Raw genomic sequence first — 21,151 nt, 5'->3', positions numbered from 1 at the left:
AGTACGATTTAGGGTTAAGAACTGGAATGAATTAAGTTCATAACCCGAGCTACCACTGTAAATGTGGAAAAATATCTGCAACATATGTTTCATTATTAGTGGTCAATGTACAGGTTCTTGGTTCATGAATTGGTTTAAACAGTTAAAGAGAAAGAAAGAAAGAAAGAAAGAGAGGGAGGGAGGAAGAAGGGAGGAAGGGGAATGGTGAGTGGGGTGGGATCAGAGGAAAGAACTCACTCTGAAACTCACTTGCAGATGGTACCTAACACCATGGAAACTAGCGCTAATATGCCCAGGAACCTCACCAAAATGCTGGAGAGGATGTACCTCCACAGGCACATACCTCCACATGTGGTGGGAATGCCCCAAAAGCCAACTGTTCTGGACAGCAATCATACAAGAAATATGCAAAATAACTAAACAAGTATTAGAAGTCACCCCAGAACTGGCCCTACTAAACATCTTCCACTCACACCATAAAGAGCTCATAACCCACCTACTCTCAGCAGCCAGAAGAGGCCTATTTTCCCTCCCCTGTGTGGTTATGTGCCAGGCATAGGCAAATCTGCTCGTTATTGTCTCTTTTCAGTTCCTCACTTTCCCAGTCTCTCCAGTCAGTTCTGCTGTTGGAGGTTGGAGGATGGATGGCGGCTAACAGATTGAGGTTGAATCCTGACAAGACAGAAGTACTATTTTTTGGGGAAAGGAGGCGGGCTGGTTTGGAGGACTCCCTGGTCCTGAATGGGGTTACTGTGCCCCTGAAGGACCAGGTGCGCAGCCTGGGAGTCATTCTGGACTTGCAGCTGTCCATGGAGGCACAGGTCAATTCTGTGTCCAGGGCAGCTGTTTATCAGCTCCATCTGGTACACAGGCTGAGACCCTACCTGCCCGCGGACTGTCTTGCCAGAGTGGTACATGCTCTGGTTATCTCTCGCTTGAACTACTGCAATGCGCTCTATGTGGGGCTACCTTTGAAGGTGACCCGGAAACTACAACTAATCCAGAATGTGGCAGCTAGACTGGTGACTGGGAGCGGCTGCCGAGACCATATAACACTGGTCTTGAAAGACCTACATTGGCTCCCAGTACGTTTCCGAGTCCAATTCAAAGTGTTGGTGCTGACCTTTAAAGCCCTAAACTGCCTCACTCCAGTATATCTGAAGGAGCGTCTCCACCTGCATCATTCTGCCCAGAAACTGAGGTCCAGTGCCGAGGGCCTTCTGGCGGTTCCCTCGCTGCGAAAAGCCAAGTTACAGGGAAGCAGGCAGAGGGCCTTCTCAGTAGTGGCACCCGCCCTGTGGAATGCCCTCCCACCAGATGTCAAAGAGAAATATAACTACCCAACTTTTAGAAGACATCTGAAGGCAGCCCTGTTTAGGGAAGCTTTTAATGTTTAATAGGTTATTGTATTTTAGTATTTCGTTGGAAGTCGCCCAGAGTGGCTGGGGAAGCCCAGCGAGATGGGCGGGGTATAAATAATAAATTATTATTATTATTATTACACATTTCCGCACCAGTTTTGGGGCTAGTATTTTTCTTTTTTAAAAGTCCTTGTGAGTCTATCCTGGGGGGAACGTGGCACCCTGGAGGCCCCACAAGTGTGCCGTGGGTCCTATGGGAAACAGGATTAAATGGAACCCCAGTTAAGGACCCGAGAGTCTGATTCCTAGAACAGGTCTGATTCTCTCCCTTCAGTTGTCATCTAGGGGCAGCCCCTCTGCCCCAGTTCAGCGTATTATCAAATCAACTTCTGAACGCAACTGTAGCGAGCCCCCTATTTTTAAAAAATAACAGTAATAAAGCTTAGCCACAATTCTACTGGTTTTCACTGGTTTTAAGTCATTTGGACTGAGGGACCAGAGGTCATAGTTGCAACCCAGAATTCAGCATCGTAAAATCAAAACAGCCCCACTAGAGCCACTCATTTGCTAGGACGACAAGACCTTCTGCCACAGGCCAAAACTACAACTGCCTGCGATTCTTCTGCAGGAGGAGAAAACAAGTGTGATCTCTCCTCCAGGAGCCCGTGTACCTGGGCGAAGCCATCATTCAAAGTTTACTGTTACACACGGACTCTGTCTCTTGCCGCAGTGGTGAATTTTGTGGCTGGCAAACTGTGGGCTCAAGCTCTCCATTTAACACAGGCACGTCCACCTCTGTACAGACTGCGATCTACTCCCAGTACAGTGGTACCTTGGGATGCGAATGGGATCCGTTCCGGAGCCCCGTTCACATCCTGAATGGAACGTAAGACGCGACGGCGCATCTGTGCGTGTTGCGTTTTGCCGCTTCCGTGCATGCGTGCGACATCATTTTGAACGTCTGCGCATGTGGCGAAACCCGGAAGTAACTCCGTTACTTCCCGGTTGCCGCAGAGCGCAACCCGAAAGCACTCAACCTGAAGCACATTCAACCCGAGGTATAACTGTATAATAAACCTGGCAGTGATCTACCCATTGTCATTGCCCATAGCTGTTGAGCGTTTTTTAGGGGAAGAGCCCAGAGTTGTTGAGCTTTCTTGAGCAGGGGTTGAGCTTTTCTTAGGGGCAAGTGACAAGCTTTTTTGGGGAACGGTAGCATTCAAACGCTCATCCATCAGTCCGCAGCCCTCGTGCCACAGACACAGTGAAAAAAGCACAAAATGCAAGGGTGCCGGCGGAGATAATGGGGCAGAGCGCTGGGGGCAGGGCGCGTCAAGATCGCTCAGTAACTAGTGGGCGATCTCTTCTTTTTACTACCACGATCGACCTAAAGGACCCTTGTGATCTACCTGTTGATCGCGGTTGACCGGTTGGACACTGCTGATTAACAGAATGAAGATCATGGCAAAGCAGCCCAGAGTGGCTGCAAATACAGTGGCACCTCGGGTTAAGAACTTAATTCGTTCCGGAGGTCCGTTCTTAACCTGAGGCACCACTTTAGCGAATGGGGCCTCCTGCTGCCTCCATGAGATTTTTGTTCTCATCCTGAAGCAAAGTTCTTAACCTGAGGTACTATTTCTCATTTAGCGGAGTCTGTAACCTGAAGTGTCTGTAACCCGAGGTACCACTTAATAAAATCATTATTATTATTACTCAGCAGCTGTGAAAGAGGGGTGGTAAAGAAACCCTGCACACAAACAGGGCTCATCCATCCTTGCCTAGATAGCATGGGTTCTTGAGTCGTTTTGCGGCGGCCGTACTGCTGCTGCTGCCCTCTCTGTTAGGATGAAGTAGAGCAAATGTCAGTCCAGAGAAAACCCAGTTGCCGTTTGCTCCGATTCAGCGGCAAGGGCAAGTCCGGATGAGCTCCCAATTGAAGCCTGCAGGGATGGCTTAGAACAGGGGTCAGCAAACTTTTCAGCAGGGGGCCGGTCCACTGCCCCTCAGACCTTGTGGGGGGCCGGACTATATTTTGGAAGAAGAAGAAAAAAGAACGAATTCCTATGCCCCTCAAATAACCCAGAGGTGCATTTTAAATAAAACGACGCGTTCTCCTCATGTAAAAACATGCTGATTCCTGGACCGTCTGCGGGCCAGATTTAGAAGGTGACTGGGCCGGATCTGGCCCCTGGCCCTTAGTTTGCCTACCCATGTGTCAGGGGACTGCCATCAGCGCAGAGGCGAGGGGTGGAAGGGCAGTTGTGTTACAGGGAGCCTCCAAAGATCTTGCGAAGCTGTTTTTCCTCTGGCGAGAAGATACTAGGCAGAGCCTCAACACCCAGCCTGAGCAAAGGGGAGGGGAGGCAAGTCCCCCTTTGCCAATGCCCACATTGCGCAGTAGGTTTGCGAGCAGAGAGAGGAGGAAAAGGATGGGGGTCACACGACTGTTATGCTGGGGAAGGTATAAGGACCACCCACTCCCAGATTCTGCTAGCGACTGAGCAGACATGGACTTGAGACGCTCTGCACTGTAAAATACCATATTTATTTGCTCTATAAGACTCACTTTTTCCCTGCTAAAAAGTAAGGGGAAATGTGTGTGCGTCTTATGGAGCGAATGCAGGCTGCACAGCTATCCCAGAAGCCAGAACAGCAAGAGGGATTGCTGCTTTCACTGCGCAGCGATCCCTCTTGTTGTTCTGGCTTCTGAGATTCAGAATATTTTTTTTCTTGTTTTCCTCCTCCAAAAACTAGGTGCGTCTTATGGTCTGGTGCGTCTTATAGAGCGAAAAATACGGTAGTTTGTACAGATGATAAAGCCTGGAAAAGACAGGTTGGAGTCTTGCCTGTTTGCTCTCGAGCAACCACACCATCCCCTGACACCATGGCTTAGAACAAAGGCAGGCGAATGGAAATAGATGCTGCGATCGTCTCCTCTTCTGCTGACAAGCAGCTCTTTGCATCAAGCAAGGAACGAGGGGGTGGCCTGGCCATAGCATTGCTCCCAAGCCACAGCTGGGCTTCCACGTGTTAGGAATAAATCACCTGCCCAGCCTGGTCCTGCGGGTGCCTCTGGTGTGGAAGCAGATAAAAGCTTCCTGATTCCCAGCTGCTTCCTTTCATGCTACTGAGCGCCTTCTGATCAGGGCACTGCCTGCGGATTTTTCAATGCCCCCCCAAAGCATGCTGGGACTGTCTTTTCCTGTGGCAAGAGATGCTTTGGACACCAGCCCAACATGGGAAGTCAACTCTGACAACAGCTAAATACAGGCACGGGTCCTGCGGTCAACAAGAACCATCAAGGAAAGGGAGTTCAAGAGGGTGTGGAACCATTAGGAGTTCGGGAGGCCCAAACCCAGGAAGTTTGTGACACCCGCATCGCAGTGCCCCTAGCTCACGGCTGTACCATACAAGTACCCCTCTGTTGCTGCAGGGAGGGAGCAGTATACAACCCAGTGCCAAAGGTTGCAATCAGAAGTACAGAAATTGTGCGGCACAAAAAGAGCCTCAGGGGAACACAAACTGGGCGCCGCTTAACCTTCCTGCGTTAGGAAACAGAAAGGAGAAGGGGAGAGGAAAGGAAAGGAAAGGAAAGGAAAAAATAGCTGCAGATGGACTGCCAGGCTGAAGGGTAATATCTGCGGCTTCCTTCAGTGGTTGGGATGTTTTGATCCTGCCTTTTAAAAATACAAATGTGCTTTGGGTTTTTCTCTGCTTTGTTTTATGTTGGTTTTAATGTATGTGCTATTTATTTGATGTTCTAAGTTGCTTCGAGCTCCTAATAAGTTTAGTAAAGTTGTTGTTGTTGTTGTTGTTGTTGTTGTTGTTAGGTAAAAGGTAAAGGTACCCCTGCCCGTACGGGCCAGTCTTGACAGACTCTGGGGTTGTACGCCCATCTCACTTAAGAGGCCAGGGGCCAGCGCTGTCCGGAGACACTTCCGGGTCACGTGGCCAGTGTGACATCGCTGCTCTGGCCAGAGCCAGAGCCGCACACGGAAACGCCGTTTACCTTCCCGCTGGTAAGCGGTCCCTATTTATCTACTTGCACCCGGAGGTGCTTTCGAACTGCTAGGTTGGCAGGCGCTGGGATCGAGCAGCGGGAGCACACCCCGCCGCAGGGATTCGAACCGCCGACCTTTCGATCGGCAAGCCCTAGGCGCTGAGGCTTTAACCCACAGCGCCAGACAGCCCTATATCTGCAGGTCTCAGGGTGGTTCACGGGATCAAATCACAATATAAAACCACAAAACACATAATCAAAATAAAAATGAAAGCAACCCAATAACCACCACCACCAAACACATATTAAAAGGGCATTGGATGTCAATTAACCAAAGGGCTGGTTAAAGAGCAACGTTTTCACCTGGCAACTAATGGTGTATAATGAAGGTGGCAGGTGAGCCTCTCTGGGGAGAGCATCGCATGATGGGGAGCCACGGCAGAAAAGGCTCCGTTCTTGTGATGTCACCCTCTGGACCTCTCATGGAGGAGGCACATGAAGAAGGGACTCAGAGGATGAACATAGAGTCTGGGTAGGTTAATAATAATAATAATAATAATAATAATAATAATAATTTTTCTGCACAGAGCATACACGTGTGCATTGGTGGTGCAGGGAAGCATTTTGGAAAGCTCCCCAGCTGACACATTTCCAAGAAAAACGTTCCACCTGAAACAGTCTACCACGTCAATACACCTCAGCCTTAGGCCTGACCTCTCCTTCCTCCACAAGACGGTGGGATTATTGGGGGCTAACCACATGCAACTGCAAGCAAGAGCCTTGCTAAAAGCCATTTCCTATTGGATTTTGGCTCAGCATTTGGGGGGGGGAGCCCACTCAATCCGAGTCGGCACCCTGCGGAGAGGGTCTCGCTCACTGTGGAAACGGTGCCCCTGCCGCACGCAGTGTTGGAGGAGCCCCTTTTATTTCGAAAAGGCTAAACAGTGGCTGCTATGCCGTTGCACAAGCAGAGGGCAAGACCAAGGCTGCTTCTGGTGCCAGGAGGTGAAAGTTGCTGTTTCCCCCCCGGACCGGATGACTGGGATGTTCTTGCTGGCAACTGTCCCAGCGGCATTTTGTCCGTAGGGTTTTTTGCTGCCGGAGCGGAGCCAAGACAACAAACAGGGCGTGAGGCGGCAGCGGTGGTAGCAGGAGCAGAGGGAGATCATAAAAAGCAATCAGAGGCTCTTTAACGGCCGTGTTTTTCAAGTTGCAGCAATCAACTCGTGATTATGAGCTTCCTCAGGAAACAGAGGCCTGCAGATCCACCGGGGCCTCAACTCCTTATCCTGCACAGCTTGCAAAGTCCGTGCTGCCCCCCGGTGTGCTTACCTGCTCTTTCAGCAGGAGGGCGACCCTCTCAAAGAGCTGGTTCCCGTCGATGGAGGTCAGGGCGATGTAGAGGAACAGGCCGTAGAGGACGGGCTTCGGGATCAGCTGCAGCGGGAAAGGCAGGAGCAGCAGGGAGAGGCCCACCAGGAAGTTGGCTACCAGGGTGGTCAGCCGGGTCTCCTTCACGCTCACGATCCTGGCCAGGGAGGAAGCAGAGAAGCAGGATGTGTTACTGAGCAGCAAGAGAGCCCATCCCGCAAGGATGCGTGCAAGCATTTGAGAGAGCAAATAGTAGTACAGTGGACGCTCGGGCTGCGAACGGGATCCGAGCAGGAGGCATGTTTGCAACCCGCAGTGGTGCGTCTGCGCATGCGTGGGTTGCAATCCGGTGGTTCTGCGCAATGTGCGATTTAGCGCTTCTGCGCATGTGTGAACCCGAAACCCAGAAGTAACCCCTTCCGGGTTTTGGCGGGCCCGTAACCTGAAAAAACACAACCTGAAGCGTCTGTACAGTGGTACCTCTGGTTACGTACTTAATTCTTTCTGGAGGTCCGTTCTTAACCTGAAGCTGTTCTTAACCTGAGGTACCACTTTAGCTAATGGGGTCTCCCGCTGCCGCCTGATTTCTGTTCTCATCCTGAAGTAAAGTTCTTAACCCGAGGTAATATTTCTGGGTTAGCGGAGTCTGTAACCTGAAGTGTATGTAACTTGAAGCGTATGTAACCCGAGGTATGACTGTAGTAGTAGTAGTAGTAGTAGTAGTAATACAGTGGTACCTCAGTTTTCAAACGTCTTGGAAGTCGAACATTTCAGTTTTCAAATGCCAAAAACCCGGAATGCTTCCGTTTTCAAACATGCCTCTGAAGTCGAACGACTTCCGCTGAGTTTGTAGATTTCCCCTTGTTCCTCGGTTTTCGAACGTTTCGTACGTCAAACGGTCTTCCAGAACGGATTACGTTTGAAAACCAAGGTACCACTGTATTATTTTTTTATTTATACCCCGCCCATCTGGCTGGGTGTGGCTGGGTTGCCCCAGCTGCTCTGGGCGGCTTCCAACACATATAATAACATAATAAAATGTCAAACGTTAATAATTACAATCTGATCCAATACAAAACGTCACAACAACTTTAAAATAAACAACTTCTATCAAATAAAGCAAAATTCAACGGTCCATTAGAATCTAATAGTGAACAGTAAAATTAAATACCAGCAAATAACAACAAAGAACCACAAAGACCCCGGGCACACTTGATGGCTGGGTACCGAGAGATGATTTACACGAGAGGAGGAGCCATCGAAGATCAACCACCGCAGACTGAATGTTGCATCGATCCCGCTATTCCGCTGCAATTGGTACTTAGCAGGAGTCACAGAATCAGAATTGTAGAGTCGGAAGGGACCCTGAAGATCATCCAGTCCAAACCGCTGTAATGCAGGAATCTGCAGCTGTCCCATACGGGAATCGAACCTGCAACCCTGGTGTTATCAGCACCGCACTCTAGCTCACTGAGCTATCTCCCGTTGATTCACATGCAAGCAGCTGAGCTCTTGGGTAAGCAGAAGAAGCAAGCTTTTCTGCATGCATGTGTGAACGAGTCCCACACGTCATACTAGAGTCGGGATTCTGGACCACACCTGGGGCATTGACCTACTTTTTGTTTTGCTATATAGTGAGTGCCTTGGATGTGCCATGCCTCAGGAACAGGACTTAGTCCCTGACCTGGAATTCTGCAATGCCAAAGGAAGTAGAAACAATAGAGAATAGAAAAACCAGGGGTCTGAAAAGGCGTCAACGGAGCTTTTTATGTTCACCCATAATTCTATGGAAATTGAAGGGTGCTGTGCAAGGTTGGGATCTGGAGTTGCAGTAAGGGGGGAAAATTCAGCATCCTGAAAATACCTTGATTTTTTTTAAAAAATCAAGTTTCTAGTCTTTATCAATGGAAAATGCAGACTTCTTATTTGTGCAACGTCTGAAGAAACCTCCAAAGTTAAATGGGCTTTCTGGTATTCAGGGATGTGTGGCTAGCAAGTGACAGGATTTGTTGAAAGTGCATAATTTATACGGGCCAGGAACCCTGCTTCTCTAGACGCACAATTAATGTGTTTTCTTTAGCAATGAGCACACACAGCTCCAGCGATTCTCTTATTCTCGTTCCCACATTCAGAGCTTAAAACTAATATAGCCTTTGCGGCACACTACACAAAATCTCTTCGAACGGTTCAAATCCCCCTTTCCTGCCTTTTGATCCTTTCCAAGCCGCAACTATCAGATCTCAGAGGAGGGCATTGATTTCCTTCGTTTTCGTGGCATCCAAATAACCAAAGGAAAGCGAAAAAGAAATCGAAGGGCATCTCAGCAGAAACAGAAAACCCATCACCGCGAGGGGGCCAGGAGTTCTGATGAACCTCAAGGATAATCCTGTTTATAGCGCCAAATGAAGCTGCGCAAAGTGTAATGACTATGGGGAGATTAGGAACTTCAGCCCTGATGTGGATTATGGGAGATAACACTGGCAAAACTCCCAAGATCAAATAGCAAGTTGAGGGCAACCTTTTTGGAATTTAAAGTGAGCTCACATGCGGCAAGCATCCCTCTTGCAAACTCCAGGTCCGGCCAGCGGCAAATTGGGCAAGACGTTTATAGAGCATGTTCTCAGCCAGGGAGAACGTCAAGAGTTTTTAAGCAGCATCAGCAGAGGGTGTCACATACAGACCTGCAGTATCTCAGGCAGGTCTTTGCCAGGGTCTCAGCCACAGACCCCTTAATCAGGGATCCCTGGGGTTGAGAGGTGCAAGGGTCATTCCACATCATATTAACGCGGGAGGCGGTTGGAGGATGGATGGTGGCTAACAGATTGAGACTGAATCCTGACAAGACAGGGGGACAGGAGGCGGGCAGGTGTGGAGGACTCCTTGGTCCTGAATGGGGTAACTGTGCCCCTGAAGCACCAGGTGCGCAGCCTGGGAGTCATTCTGGACTCACAGCTGTCCATGGAGGCACAGGTTAATTCTGTGTCCAGGGCGGCTGTCTACCAGCTCCACCTGGTACACAGGCTGAGACCCTACCTGCCCGCGGACTGTCTCGCCAGAGTGGTGCATGCTCTGGTTATCTCCCGCTTGGACTACTGCAATGCGCTCTATATGCGGCTACCTTTGAAGGTGACCCGGAAACTACAACTAATCCAGAATGTGACAGCTAGACTGGTGACTGGGGGCAGCCGCTGAGACCATATAACACTGGTCCTGAAAGACTTACACTGGCTCCCAGTACATTTCCGAGCACAATTCAAAGTGTTGGTGCTGACCTTTAAAGCCCTAAATGGTCTCAGTCCAGTATACCTGAAGGAGCGTCTCCACCCCCATCATTCTGCCCGGACGCTGAGGTCCAGCGCCGAGGGCCTTCTGGCGGTTCCCTCACTGCGAGAAGCCAAATTACAGGGAACCAGGCAGAGGGCCTTCTCGGTAGTGGCGCCCGCCCTCTGGAACGCCCTCCCACCAGATGTCAAAGAGACAAACAACTATCTGACTTTTAGAAGACATCTGAAGGCAGCCCTGTTTAGGGAAGCTTTTAATGTTTAATAGGTTACTGTATTTTAGTGTTTTGTTGGAAGCCGCCCAGAGTGGCTGGGGAAGCCCAGCCAGATGGGCAGGATATAAAGTTTTAGGGTTTTAGTTTTATAGCACATTGAAGTTCCGTTAAATCTGTGTTGTCTGACCCTTGGCACAAGATACTTAACAAAACTTCTAAGTGTTATAAAATTAAAACTGTTTGAGATAGAGGGGAGAAATTTAAAGGGGGTTCTTCCAACCACAAGGGAAGGGTGTACACTAAGTTTCATCAAAATCTGAGATGGAGGGGGTCATGACCTTGTTGAAATGACATGAAATGACCCGCTAGCATAAGACAGGGCTTCCCCATACTCCCGCTTGCCCTATGCCTAGAAAGCACAGCTGCAAGCATTTTCCCCACACTTTTGAGGCATGGGTCTGTGCCGTGTCCCCTTTGCCCTACTGCTTTCCCCAGAAAACCTGCTCTTTGGTGCTAAATCAAGGAAAACAGCAATCCAGAGAAAACCTGATCGACGTTTGCTTCATTTCAGCTGCAAACAGCGGGTTTCCCCAGGGAAAATGGCAGGACAAACGGAATTCTGGATGATCCCATAGTCCCCCTCTACCACCACAGCCTCTCGCATTCTGTGTCACATTCAGACAAGCAAGGCTGCCATCAGAGGAGTTATCGGTGACTTGCGGACCAGCTGCAGATCACTGCCCTGCATGCTTGCTTCAGTCCAAGCTTGAGCATGTTTGGGAAGCATTTGTAAAATTGTTCGGGGTCTCAAGGTTAAGCCAGCAGAAGGGAGTGGGAGGGGGGCTGGGGGGGAAAAGCTTTTGCCAAGCAGCGATAATGTTTTTCTTTTGTTTTGCTCCTATAATCTGAGCCTACAGGATTCCCACACAGACAAACAGAACAATATGTACCTGGATCCTGCACATATGAAGACATTTGCTATGATTCCACATGCCTAGCAGAAGCTTGGGGGGGGGCTGGGGGAAAGGGAGCAGAATCTGGAAAATATGCTCCAAGTGCCCAGGAGGTATCGTAACACCCACCAGCTACATGCATCACTGGCTGAGTGTGTGTGTCTGTGAACTACTAGTCTAATCTAAGCAGTAAGCTTATCTTGGGACGCAGGTGGCGCTGCGGGTTAAACCACAGAGCCTAGGACTTGCCGATCAGAAGGTCGGCGGTTCGAATCCCCGCGACGGGGTGAGCTCCCGTTGCTCGGTCCCTGCTCCTGCCAACCTAGCAGTTTGAAAGCACGTCAAAGTACAAGTAGATAAATAGGTACAACTGTGGCAGAAAGGTAAATGGCGTTTCCGTGCGCTGCTCTGGTTCGCCAGAAGCAACTTAGTCATGCTGGCCACATGACCCGGAAGCTGTACGCCGGCTCCCTCGGCCAGTAAAGCGAGATGAGCGCCACAACCCCAGAGTCGTCCATGACTGGTCAGGGGTCCCTTTACCTTTTACATCCATTATTATATAAACCTTCTAAAGTGCACTGGTGTGGAAACAGGATGTTTAGTGGCAGATGGAATTGTTTTCCACCCATGCGCGGGTCCATTGACATGGTTTGTTGTACAGAGACACAGCACACAACCTCCACACTGTGCTACAAAGCTGCAACCATCCCACAGGAGCAGAACTGGCACAAGGCTGTTCCTGGAGACCATGTTTAAACGAATTTTAATTACGCTGCCCTTCCGCTACCTGCCCCGGAGCGTAGGACTAGAACCAACGGCTCCAAGTTACAAGAAAGGAGATTCCGACTAAAGCTGAGGAAGAACTTTCTGACAGTAAGAGCTGTTTGACAGTGGAACAGACCCCCTCGGAAGGTGGTGGACTCTCCTTCCTTGGAGGTTCTTAAGCAGAGGTTGGAGGGCCATCTGTCATGGATTCTTTAGCCGAGATTCCTGCATTGCAGGGGGCTGGACTAGATGGCCGTTGCGGTCCCTTCCAACTCCACAATTCTATAATTCTTGGGCAGGGCTGAGTGTGCAAAGACAGCCTTACTCTGGGTCAGCAAAGCTGTCCCCAGTGCTTAGACAAGCAGGAATGGGGACAGCTGTGGCCTCTGAGATATTGCAGGATAATGACTCTCATTATCAAAGGGGAAAGGGCTGTGGCTCAGGGCTTGTTGCTTAGTTGTTTAGTCATGTCCGACTCTTCGTGACCCCCTGGACCAGAGCACGCCAGGCACTCCTGTCTTCCACTGCCTCCCGCAGTTTGGTCAAACTCATGCTGGTAGCTTCGAGAACACTGTCCAACCATCTTGTCCTTTGTTGTCCCCTTCTCCTTGTGCCCTCCATCTTTCCCAACATCAGGGTCTTTTCCAGGGAGTCTTCTCTTCTCATGAGGTGGCCAAAGTACTGGGGCCTCAGCTTCAGGATCTGTCCTTCCAGTGAGAACTCAGGGCTGATTTCCTTCAGAATGGATAGGTTTGATCTTCTTGTAGTCCATGGGACTCTCAAGAGTCTCCTCCAGCACCATAATTCAAAAGCATCAATTCTTTGGCGATCAGCCTTCTTTATGGTCCAGCTCTCACTTCCATACATCACTACTGGGAAAACCAGAGCTTTAACTATATGGGCCTTTGTTGGCAAGGTGATGTCTCTGCTTTTTAGGGGTGATCAAATCTGTCAACCTCAACGTCTTTTTCACTTATTAAGCTCAGCTCTCCACATTTCCACAACCATTTTCTTTGTCTGCTTAAAGTCCCTGAGAAAATTCATCAGCCTTTCATGCAAACATACCCTAATACACATTCTTTGGAAAACAAATTCCCCCGAGTGCAGCAAATTTTGCCTTGCTTTTGATAACGTAGGCATTCTTATGCATGCTTAACCCTGGCCCATGGGTATTCATACACAAGACTAGGTTGGGAGAACCGCACTGCAAAATTCAGGAAAGCGAGAATGTCAAAAGACAGATCTGTTTCGGTTTGTGAATTTTCAGATGCTGCAGGTTCAGGAAGTTCACCTTTAAACGAGAATTGAGTCATGTTTCTTCTCCCACTCCTATCCAATGAGAGCATCTGCTTTGCATTCAGAATGCCCCCAGCTCAATCTTGGAGCAGTGGGGTGCAGTGAAATTTTTCATAGGGGAACAGCTAGAGGCAGATGCACCAGGATGTCTGGACACTGTGCATATGAGCATCACACCTCCTCCCTCCCTAAGCTGGGCAAAATCTTCTCAGGTTTTGGGAAGGAGGCGCCAAGAGGGAAGGGAGCATTTAGGGGATTAGCCTACTCCCCCAGTTCACTGACCGCACACCGCTGGCTGGGAGAGACCCCTGCAGAACCACTGCAAGTCAGTGAGGATTATACTGAGATGGTTGGTCAATAAGGGAACTTCTTACCATGGTCACTGGGCCATACTGGCTGGGAGTTGGCAGTCCGACAACATATGTAGAGCCACAGGTCTCCCAGCCCAGGCCCTCTGGCCTTGCTTCTGCCCTTGAGAAAATAGACCCACTAGTTCCAGAGGGCTATACCTGAAGGAGCGTCTCCACCTCCATCGTTCAGCCCGGACACTGAGGTCCACCTCCGAGGGCCTTCTGGGGGTTCCCTCACTGCGAGTAGTGAGGTTACAGGGAACCAGGCAGAGGGCCTTCTGGGTGGTGGCGCCCACCCTGTGGAACACCCTCCCATCAGATGTTAAGGAAATAAACAACTATTTGACTTTTAGAAGACATCTGAAGGCAGCCACTGTTTAGGGAAGTTTTAATGTTTGATGTTTTCTTGTGTTTTTAATGTTCTGTTGGGAGCCACCCAGAGTGGCTGGGAAAATCTAGCCAGATAGGCAGGATATAAATTATTAAATTTATTATTATTATTACTACTACTACTACTACTACTACTACTACAGTGGTGCCTCTGGTTGCGAACGTGATCCATTCCAGAGCCCCGTTCACAACATGAGCAGAACGCAACCTGTGTCTGTGCGTGCCGCGCTTTGCCGCTTCTGCGCATGCATGTGACATAATTTTTAGCGTCTGCGCATGTGGCGAAACCTGGAAGTTACTTCCGGGTCACCGCGGGACATATCCTGAAAGAATGTAACCTGAACCGAACGTAACAAGATGTATGACTGTACTACTATTACTGCTATTCCCAAAGCACCCTGCTAGATCAGATCACAGCTGTAGTATCTCAGATTCCTCAGGGAAGTCCACAAGTGGAGCCAGACTGCCTCTGAACCCGGAGGCTCACTTTTATAGCCATTGATCGACACAGCCTTCCTGCCGAATCCCTCTTTACAGCCAACCAAAACGAACAGACTATGCATCCAACATAGATGTTCCTAACTGCAGGGCGCCCTCTAGCGGCCATAGTATTTCTTAAAATAATATTAAAAGATTTCATCTGATCATGGACACAGAGGACGATGCTGAGATTCTGTGTTGCAGTTCAATGCGTCGTCCCTCTGTCATGGAAATCAGAAAAGCTTCTGGGCGGTCTGCGTGGCTGAAGAGCCTTAAAAAGGGGGAGGGATTTTTGAAAAAATACTTGATGTTTTTAATTTGTTGGAAGCTGCCCAGAGTGGCTGGGGCAACAGTCAGATGCAGGTGGCGCTGTGGTCTAAACCGCTGAGCCTCTTGGACTTGCTGATTGGAAGGTCGGCAGTTCGAATCCCCACGACGGGGTGAGCTCCCGTTGTTCAGTCCCAGCTCCTGCCTACCTAGCAGTTCGAAAGCACATCAAAGTGCAAGTAGATAAATAGGTACCGCTCTGGTGGGAAGGTAAATGGCATTTCCATGAGCTCCGGTTTCTGTTATGGTGTCCCGTTGCGCCGGAAGCGCTTTAGTCCTGCTGGCCACATGACCCGGAAAGCTGTCTGTGGACAAATGCCGGCTCCCTTGGCCTGAAAGCAAGATGAGTGCCGCAACCCCAGAGTCGCCTTTGACTGGATTTAACTGTCCAGGGGTCCTTTACTTTGACTTTTACAGTCAGATGGGTGGCATGTAAATTATCACCACCATCACGCTATAACTGGGGGGCACGCAATGATGTGGAATGCTTGAAGATTCAGGGTGGTTCAAAGAAAGGACTTCTTCATGCAGTGCAAGGACTATGGAACTCCCTCCTCCAGTTGTCCACCAACTTAGATGGCTTTGAAAGAGGATCAGACAATGGCTACCAGCCATGATGGCTCTGCTCTGACCCCGCAGTCGAAGGCACCAATGCTTCTGAATACCAGTTGCTGGAAAACGCAGGAAGGAAGAGGGCTCTAGTGCTCAGATCCAGCTTGCTGCATCTGGTTGGCCACTGTGAGAACAGGACGCTGGACTAGGTGAGCCCTGGGCCCCGATCCAGCAGGCAGCTCTTATTTTTTAACAATAATAATAATAAATTTTATTTATACCCTGCCCTCCCCGGCCAGAGCCAGGCTCAGGGTGGTTAACACCACTAAAATTACAATAAAAGCATAATAGAAAAAAAACAAACCAATTTAAAATACAGGTTAAAATGCAATTTAAAATGCAGCCTCATTTTAAAAGTAGCCCATAGATCAAAACCATAAGGGGAGGGAAACATAAGGGTCAGACTGAGTCCAAACCAAAGGCCAGGCGGAACAGCTCTGCCTTGCAGGCCCTGCGGAAAGATGTCAAGTCCCACAGGGCCCTAGTCTCTTGTGACAGAGCTTTCCAGCAAGTCGGGACCAGTACTGAAAAGGCCCTGGCCCTAGTTGAGACCAATCTAAACACATTACGACTTGGGACCTCCAAAGTGTTGTTATTTGTGGACCTTAAGGTCCTCCATGGGACATACCAGGAGAGGCAGTCCGTAGGTACGTGGGTCCTAGGCCGCATAGGGCTTTAAAGGTCAAAACCAGCACCTTAAACCTGACCCTGTACTCCACCGGGAGCCAGTGCAGCTGGTAAAGCACTGGATGAATGTGATCCTGCGGTAAGGACCCCGTAAGGAGCCTCGCCACAGCATTCTGCATCCGCTGGAGTTTCTGGGTCAGCTTCAAGGGCGGCCCCACGTAGAACGAATTACAATAATCAAACCTGGAGGTGACCGTCGCATTTTATTATTATAATCAGTGCTTTTTTCTAAAAAATTGTTTAGGGGTACTTTCATTTTGCTGCTCTCTCTCCCCCTCTCCCCCTTCCTCCCTCCCAATTCCCAGATGAGGGACTCAAGGCGGCGGCGGCCCTGAGAGGACGGAAAGGCCCCCGGCAACGGTGGGTTCAGCTTGAGCAAGGAGGGGTGAGAGCTCACCAGTTGGCTTCAACCTGGCAAGAGAAGGAGGCGCAGTGCGCTTGCCTCCACTGTGGCCGCCCCAAACCCCCCTCCCCAGGCACCGGCGGGGAGAACGATGGAGCTCCAGTCTGCGCTGCTACTGCGGAAACAGCTGACATGTCAGTTCGTCTGTTGGTCAGTCGGGGCAACACAGAATGTTTAGGGGTACGCGTCCCCCTGTGTCCCCCCAGAAAAAAGCACTGATTATAATTCATTATGGGATGTGGGTAGCGCTGTGGTCTAAACCACAGAGCCTAGGGCTTGCCGATCAGAAGGTCATCGGTTAGAATCCCCGCGCCGGGGTGAGTTCCCGTTGCTCGGTCCCTGCTCCTGCCAACCTAGAAGTTCGAAAGCATGTCAAAGTGCAAGTAGATAAATAGGTACCACTCCGGTGGAAAGGTAAACGGCGTTTCCATGCGCTGCTCTGGTTCGCCAGAAGTGGCTTAGTCATGCTGGCCACATGACCTGGAAGCTGTACACCGGCTCCCTCGGCCAATAAAGCGAGATGAGCGCCGCAACCCCAGAGTCGGCCACGACTGGACCTAACGGTCAGAGCTCCCTTTAACTTTACCTTCTTATAATTCATTATCTTATATTTCACACGCTGTCAATTGCCCTGGCCTCCAAACGAAGAAACAAACAAACGTTGACCCCGACTTACGTCTCGTAGATGTGCCCGTTCTCCACCCTCTCCTCCACGTAGGCCAGGGCTCGGACGTGCATCGGCGAGTGGGGGAACGCAGCGTGGATCCACGGCAGCCCAAAGATGGAGAGCCCTATGTTGATCAGAGCCACAAGGAGCAGGTCCCAGTGATAAGCTGTTCCCTTCACTAACCTGAAATAAACTCTTGTTAGTACAGTTGTAAATGCATGCTAGCCGGGAGATGGGAGCATGCAGACCCGAGTCAGAACAGCCCCGCCCCCAAATGCACAGCAAGCTTCTTGGGTCACACAGAGCATTATGCACTTGGGAAACGAGAGACTTAAGAGAATCACAGAAAACTATAATGGCCAGCTTGCTCACTGGGGCAAAACGGTTAGAGCATCTTACACCAATCCTGGCCCAACTGCACTGACTGTCTATTAGTTTCTGGGCCCAATTCAAAGTTTTGACCTATACAGACTTAAGTGGCTCAGGACTGCAATACGTCAAGGACTGCCTCTTTCCATGTGAACCTACCCGGACCCTAAGATCATCCACTGAAGCCCTCCTTTGTGTGCCGCCTCCTCGAGAGGTCCGGAGGGTGGCAACACAAGAGCAGGGCCTTCCCTGCAGTGGCTCCCCATCTGTGGAATGCTCTCCCCAGGGAAGTTCGCCTGGCGCCGCCTTCATTATACAACTTTATGTGCCAGGCAAAGAAGTTCCTCTTCCAATAGGCCTTTGGCTGCTTGACATCTAATGCCCTTTTAAATGTGTTGTGGAAGTGGAGATTAATGGTTTGTTTCTTTTCTTATTTTTATTATGTATTTTGTGCTTTTTATATTGTAATTTTATGTTGTGAACCACCATGATATTTATGGGTATAGGGCAGTATACACATTTTAGTAATAATAATAATAATAATAATAATAATAATAATACGGTGGTACATCGGGGTAAGTACTTAATTCGTTCCGGAGGTCCGTTCTTAACCTGAAACTGTTCTTAACCTGAAGCACCACTTTAGCTAATGGGGCCTCCAGCTGCTGCCGCGCCGCCGGAGCACGATTTATGTTCTCATCCTGAAGCAAAGTTCTTAACCCAAGGTACTATTTCTGGGTTAACGGAGTCCATAACCTGAAGCGTAAGTAACCTGAAGCCTATGTAACCCAAGGTATAATAATACTACTACTAATAATAGAATCAATGAGTTGGAAAGGACCACGAGGAACAGTCTACTCCAACCCTCTGCAATTTAGGAAACTTTCGCCCCATATGGGGCTCAAACCCACAACCCTGAGATTAAGAGCCTCATGCTCTACCAACTGAGCTAAACTTGCTCTTGGCCTCGTCTGCATTGGGCTCACAATGACCTCTGAGCTTGTTCGCATTTAATACTATTGCCCCAACCATCTCTTTTAACACAAAGCCCATACCAAACTCAGAAAGGACTGCCTGGCTGCTTATAATGTCAAGACAAACACTGACAGGGTTTGAGTGTGAAGGCTGCATCTATTTACATTTAGGAAAATGGAAGGAGCGTCTCCACCCCCATCGTTCTGCCCGGACACTGAGGTCCAGCGCCGAGGGCCTTCTGGTGGTTCCCTCACTGCGAGAAGCCAAATTACAGGGACCCAGGCAGAGGGCCTTCTTGGTAGTGGCACCCGCCCTGTGGAATGCCCTCCCACCAGATGTCAAAGAGAAAAACAACTACCAGACTTTTAGAAGACATCTGAAGGCAGCCCTGTTTAGGGAAGCTTTTAATGTTTAATAGGTTTTGTATTTTAATATTCTGTTGGAAGCTGCCCAGAGTGGCTGGGAAAACCCAGCCAGATGGACGGGGTATAAATAATAAATTATTATTATAAGAGGTATGACTGTATTATTATCAAAAAGAGAGAGCCTTGTATTCTGGCAAATTCTGGTGCTCATAGACACCATCTATCTCTCTCTCTCAACCAATACAGAAAGAAAAAATTCAGAAATTCAGAAAGCCTCCTGTTGAATTGGAGGAGGAAGAAAAAATAACGCCGTCTCCCACCAGCCGGCATCTGACGCTCTGCTTGGTTCTAGTTAGCTCAGAAACATCAAAGGGAATTCTCAAGCGCTGCAGAGCCTGTGCATAAATCAGGGCTCTCCGCTAGATAAAACCAAGAGCACGTTCCATTTCTTGGCCTACTTTCAGCTCACCCGCCTGCCGGGCGGCTCAGAGGGGGACACAAGCGCCGGGGGAACGAAGCAACGATGACGGCAGCAGCAGCAGCATGGGAGAGCAGCTCCTCGGCGCAGATCCCTTTGAGGGCTGCGCTGCCTTGTAGACCAAAGAGAATGGTGGGAAGCATCTAGTTGGCCACTGTGAGCACAAGATCCTGGACCAGTTGGGCCACTGGCCTGATAGATCTGGCAGCCAGACTCTGTGCTGGTCTTTATCTCTGGCTGAAAGGGATTCTGGATACACCGGCCTCTTAATTCATATTCACAGCCTTTGGTCAATGCTGCCTGGCATCTGGGGGACCAGAGCAGGATGAATCCGCAGGCACAAACAGACTGTAGGGGCTGGAGAGGTGTATTTACAGGACTGCCTCTCCTGGTCTGCCCCGCAGAGGACCTTAAGGTCCACAAATAACCATAGTTTAGAGGTCCCGGGCCCTAAGGAAGTCAGACTATCCTCCACCAGGGCCTTTTCAGTGATGGCTCCGACCTGGTGGAATGCTCTGTCCCATGAGACTAGGGCCCTTCAGGATTTAACCTCCTTCCGTCGGGCCTGTAAGACAGAGCTATTCCGCCTGGCTTTCAATTTGAATTCAGCCTGGTCTTTTATTTCCCTTCCCTTCCTTCCCCCTCCCCTTTTATGAAGATTACCCGCTCTGAGACCTCACAGCTAATTCTACCCTGGCCTCCTCACTGGCCCAAGTAGGAACAATTCAGCCAGCTAGCCCTGGGGATTATCTAATGCTTATTAGATGGATTTCCCCTAAATTGATTTCTGAACTTTGAATTTTATTGTTATTCATGTTTTTATACTGTATTTTACGCTGCTTTTACAATTAAGTGTTTTAAATTTGTTGTTAGCCGCCCTGAGCCCGGTTTTTGAATTGGGAAGGGAGGGTTTAAATAAAAAAATATTATTATTATTATTATTTATTATCATCAGATGAACACCCGCATCCTGGAGGGAGGCACCATACAGGGAAAGGCTGAATTATGGCAACCGCCTGGAAAAACTTGCAGATTTCTGCAATGCACAGATTTGAAACATGTCTTTCAAATCTGAGCATCAGTGCTGGAGATCAGATCTGCAGTAACTCAGGCAACATATTCAGTGTGATTTCTAAACCGTTATTTGCCTGTGCCACTGAGCTGGAACCCAAGATATTGACCTGTGCTTAGATACTGTGCACTTTTGGATGGATTTAGAGGCAAAATAAAATAAAAAAGGGAGCATTTTAATTGGATTTGATGAGTTTCCTTTAGTTGCTTTTCTTCACTCTCTTTCCAGCTTAGCTTGGATAGCTCAATTGGTTAGAGAGTGGTGCTGATAACGCTAAGGTTGCAGGTTCGATCCCCGTATGGGGCAGCAGCATTTTCCTGCCTTGCAGAGGGTTGGACTAGATGATCCTCAGGGTCCCTTCCGACTCTACAGTTCCATGATTGTAAACTAAATCTGCCCCTTGCCCCGTTGTGTTGCATTCCTCATATACCGCTTAGAGACAAATGTAATTAAGTAGGACATAAGTTGTCTGAATAAGTAAGAATTCAGCGAGATTTCTTTATAATAAATGCAAAGATGCTGGAATTCTAATTCTAATACAGTGGTGCCTCGCAAGACGAAATTAATCCGTTCCGTGAGGCTCTTCGTATAGCGGTTTTTTCGTCTTGCGAAGCAAGCCCATTGACAGTTTAGCGGATTAGCGCTATTAGCGGTTTAGCGGCTTTTAGCGATCAGCTGTTAAGTGGATTATCAGCGGATCAGCTGATAAGCGGCTTAGTGGCTTAGGAAAAGGG

The 21,151-nt window shown here is 49.2% G+C and overlaps 1 protein-coding gene across 6 annotated transcripts in view; it reads right to left on the bottom strand.

The window, feature by feature from the left end:
• SLC4A11 (solute carrier family 4 member 11) overlaps nucleotides 1-21,151 on the bottom strand; it is a 249,849-nt gene that overhangs the window by 9,659 nt on the left and 219,039 nt on the right. For all 6 annotated transcript variants that reach the window (XM_079990778.1, XM_079990781.1, XM_079990776.1 and 3 more), the window contains exons 17-18: nucleotides 17,168-17,341; nucleotides 6,694-6,889 (exon numbers count right to left, since the gene is read on the bottom strand). In XM_079990778.1, the coding sequence (XP_079846904.1) occupies nucleotides 6,694-6,889; nucleotides 17,168-17,341 (370 nt within the window). The remainder of the gene's footprint in view (nucleotides 1-6,693; nucleotides 6,890-17,167; nucleotides 17,342-21,151) is intronic.

Source organism: Podarcis cretensis, assembly GCF_951804945.1.
Source record: "Podarcis cretensis genome assembly, chromosome: 9".
In the NCBI taxonomy this organism is placed as follows: Eukaryota; Metazoa; Chordata; class Lepidosauria; order Squamata; family Lacertidae; genus Podarcis; species Podarcis cretensis.
Note: the sequence above shows the minus strand (reverse complement) of the source record. Positions and strands in the feature narration are given on the sequence as shown.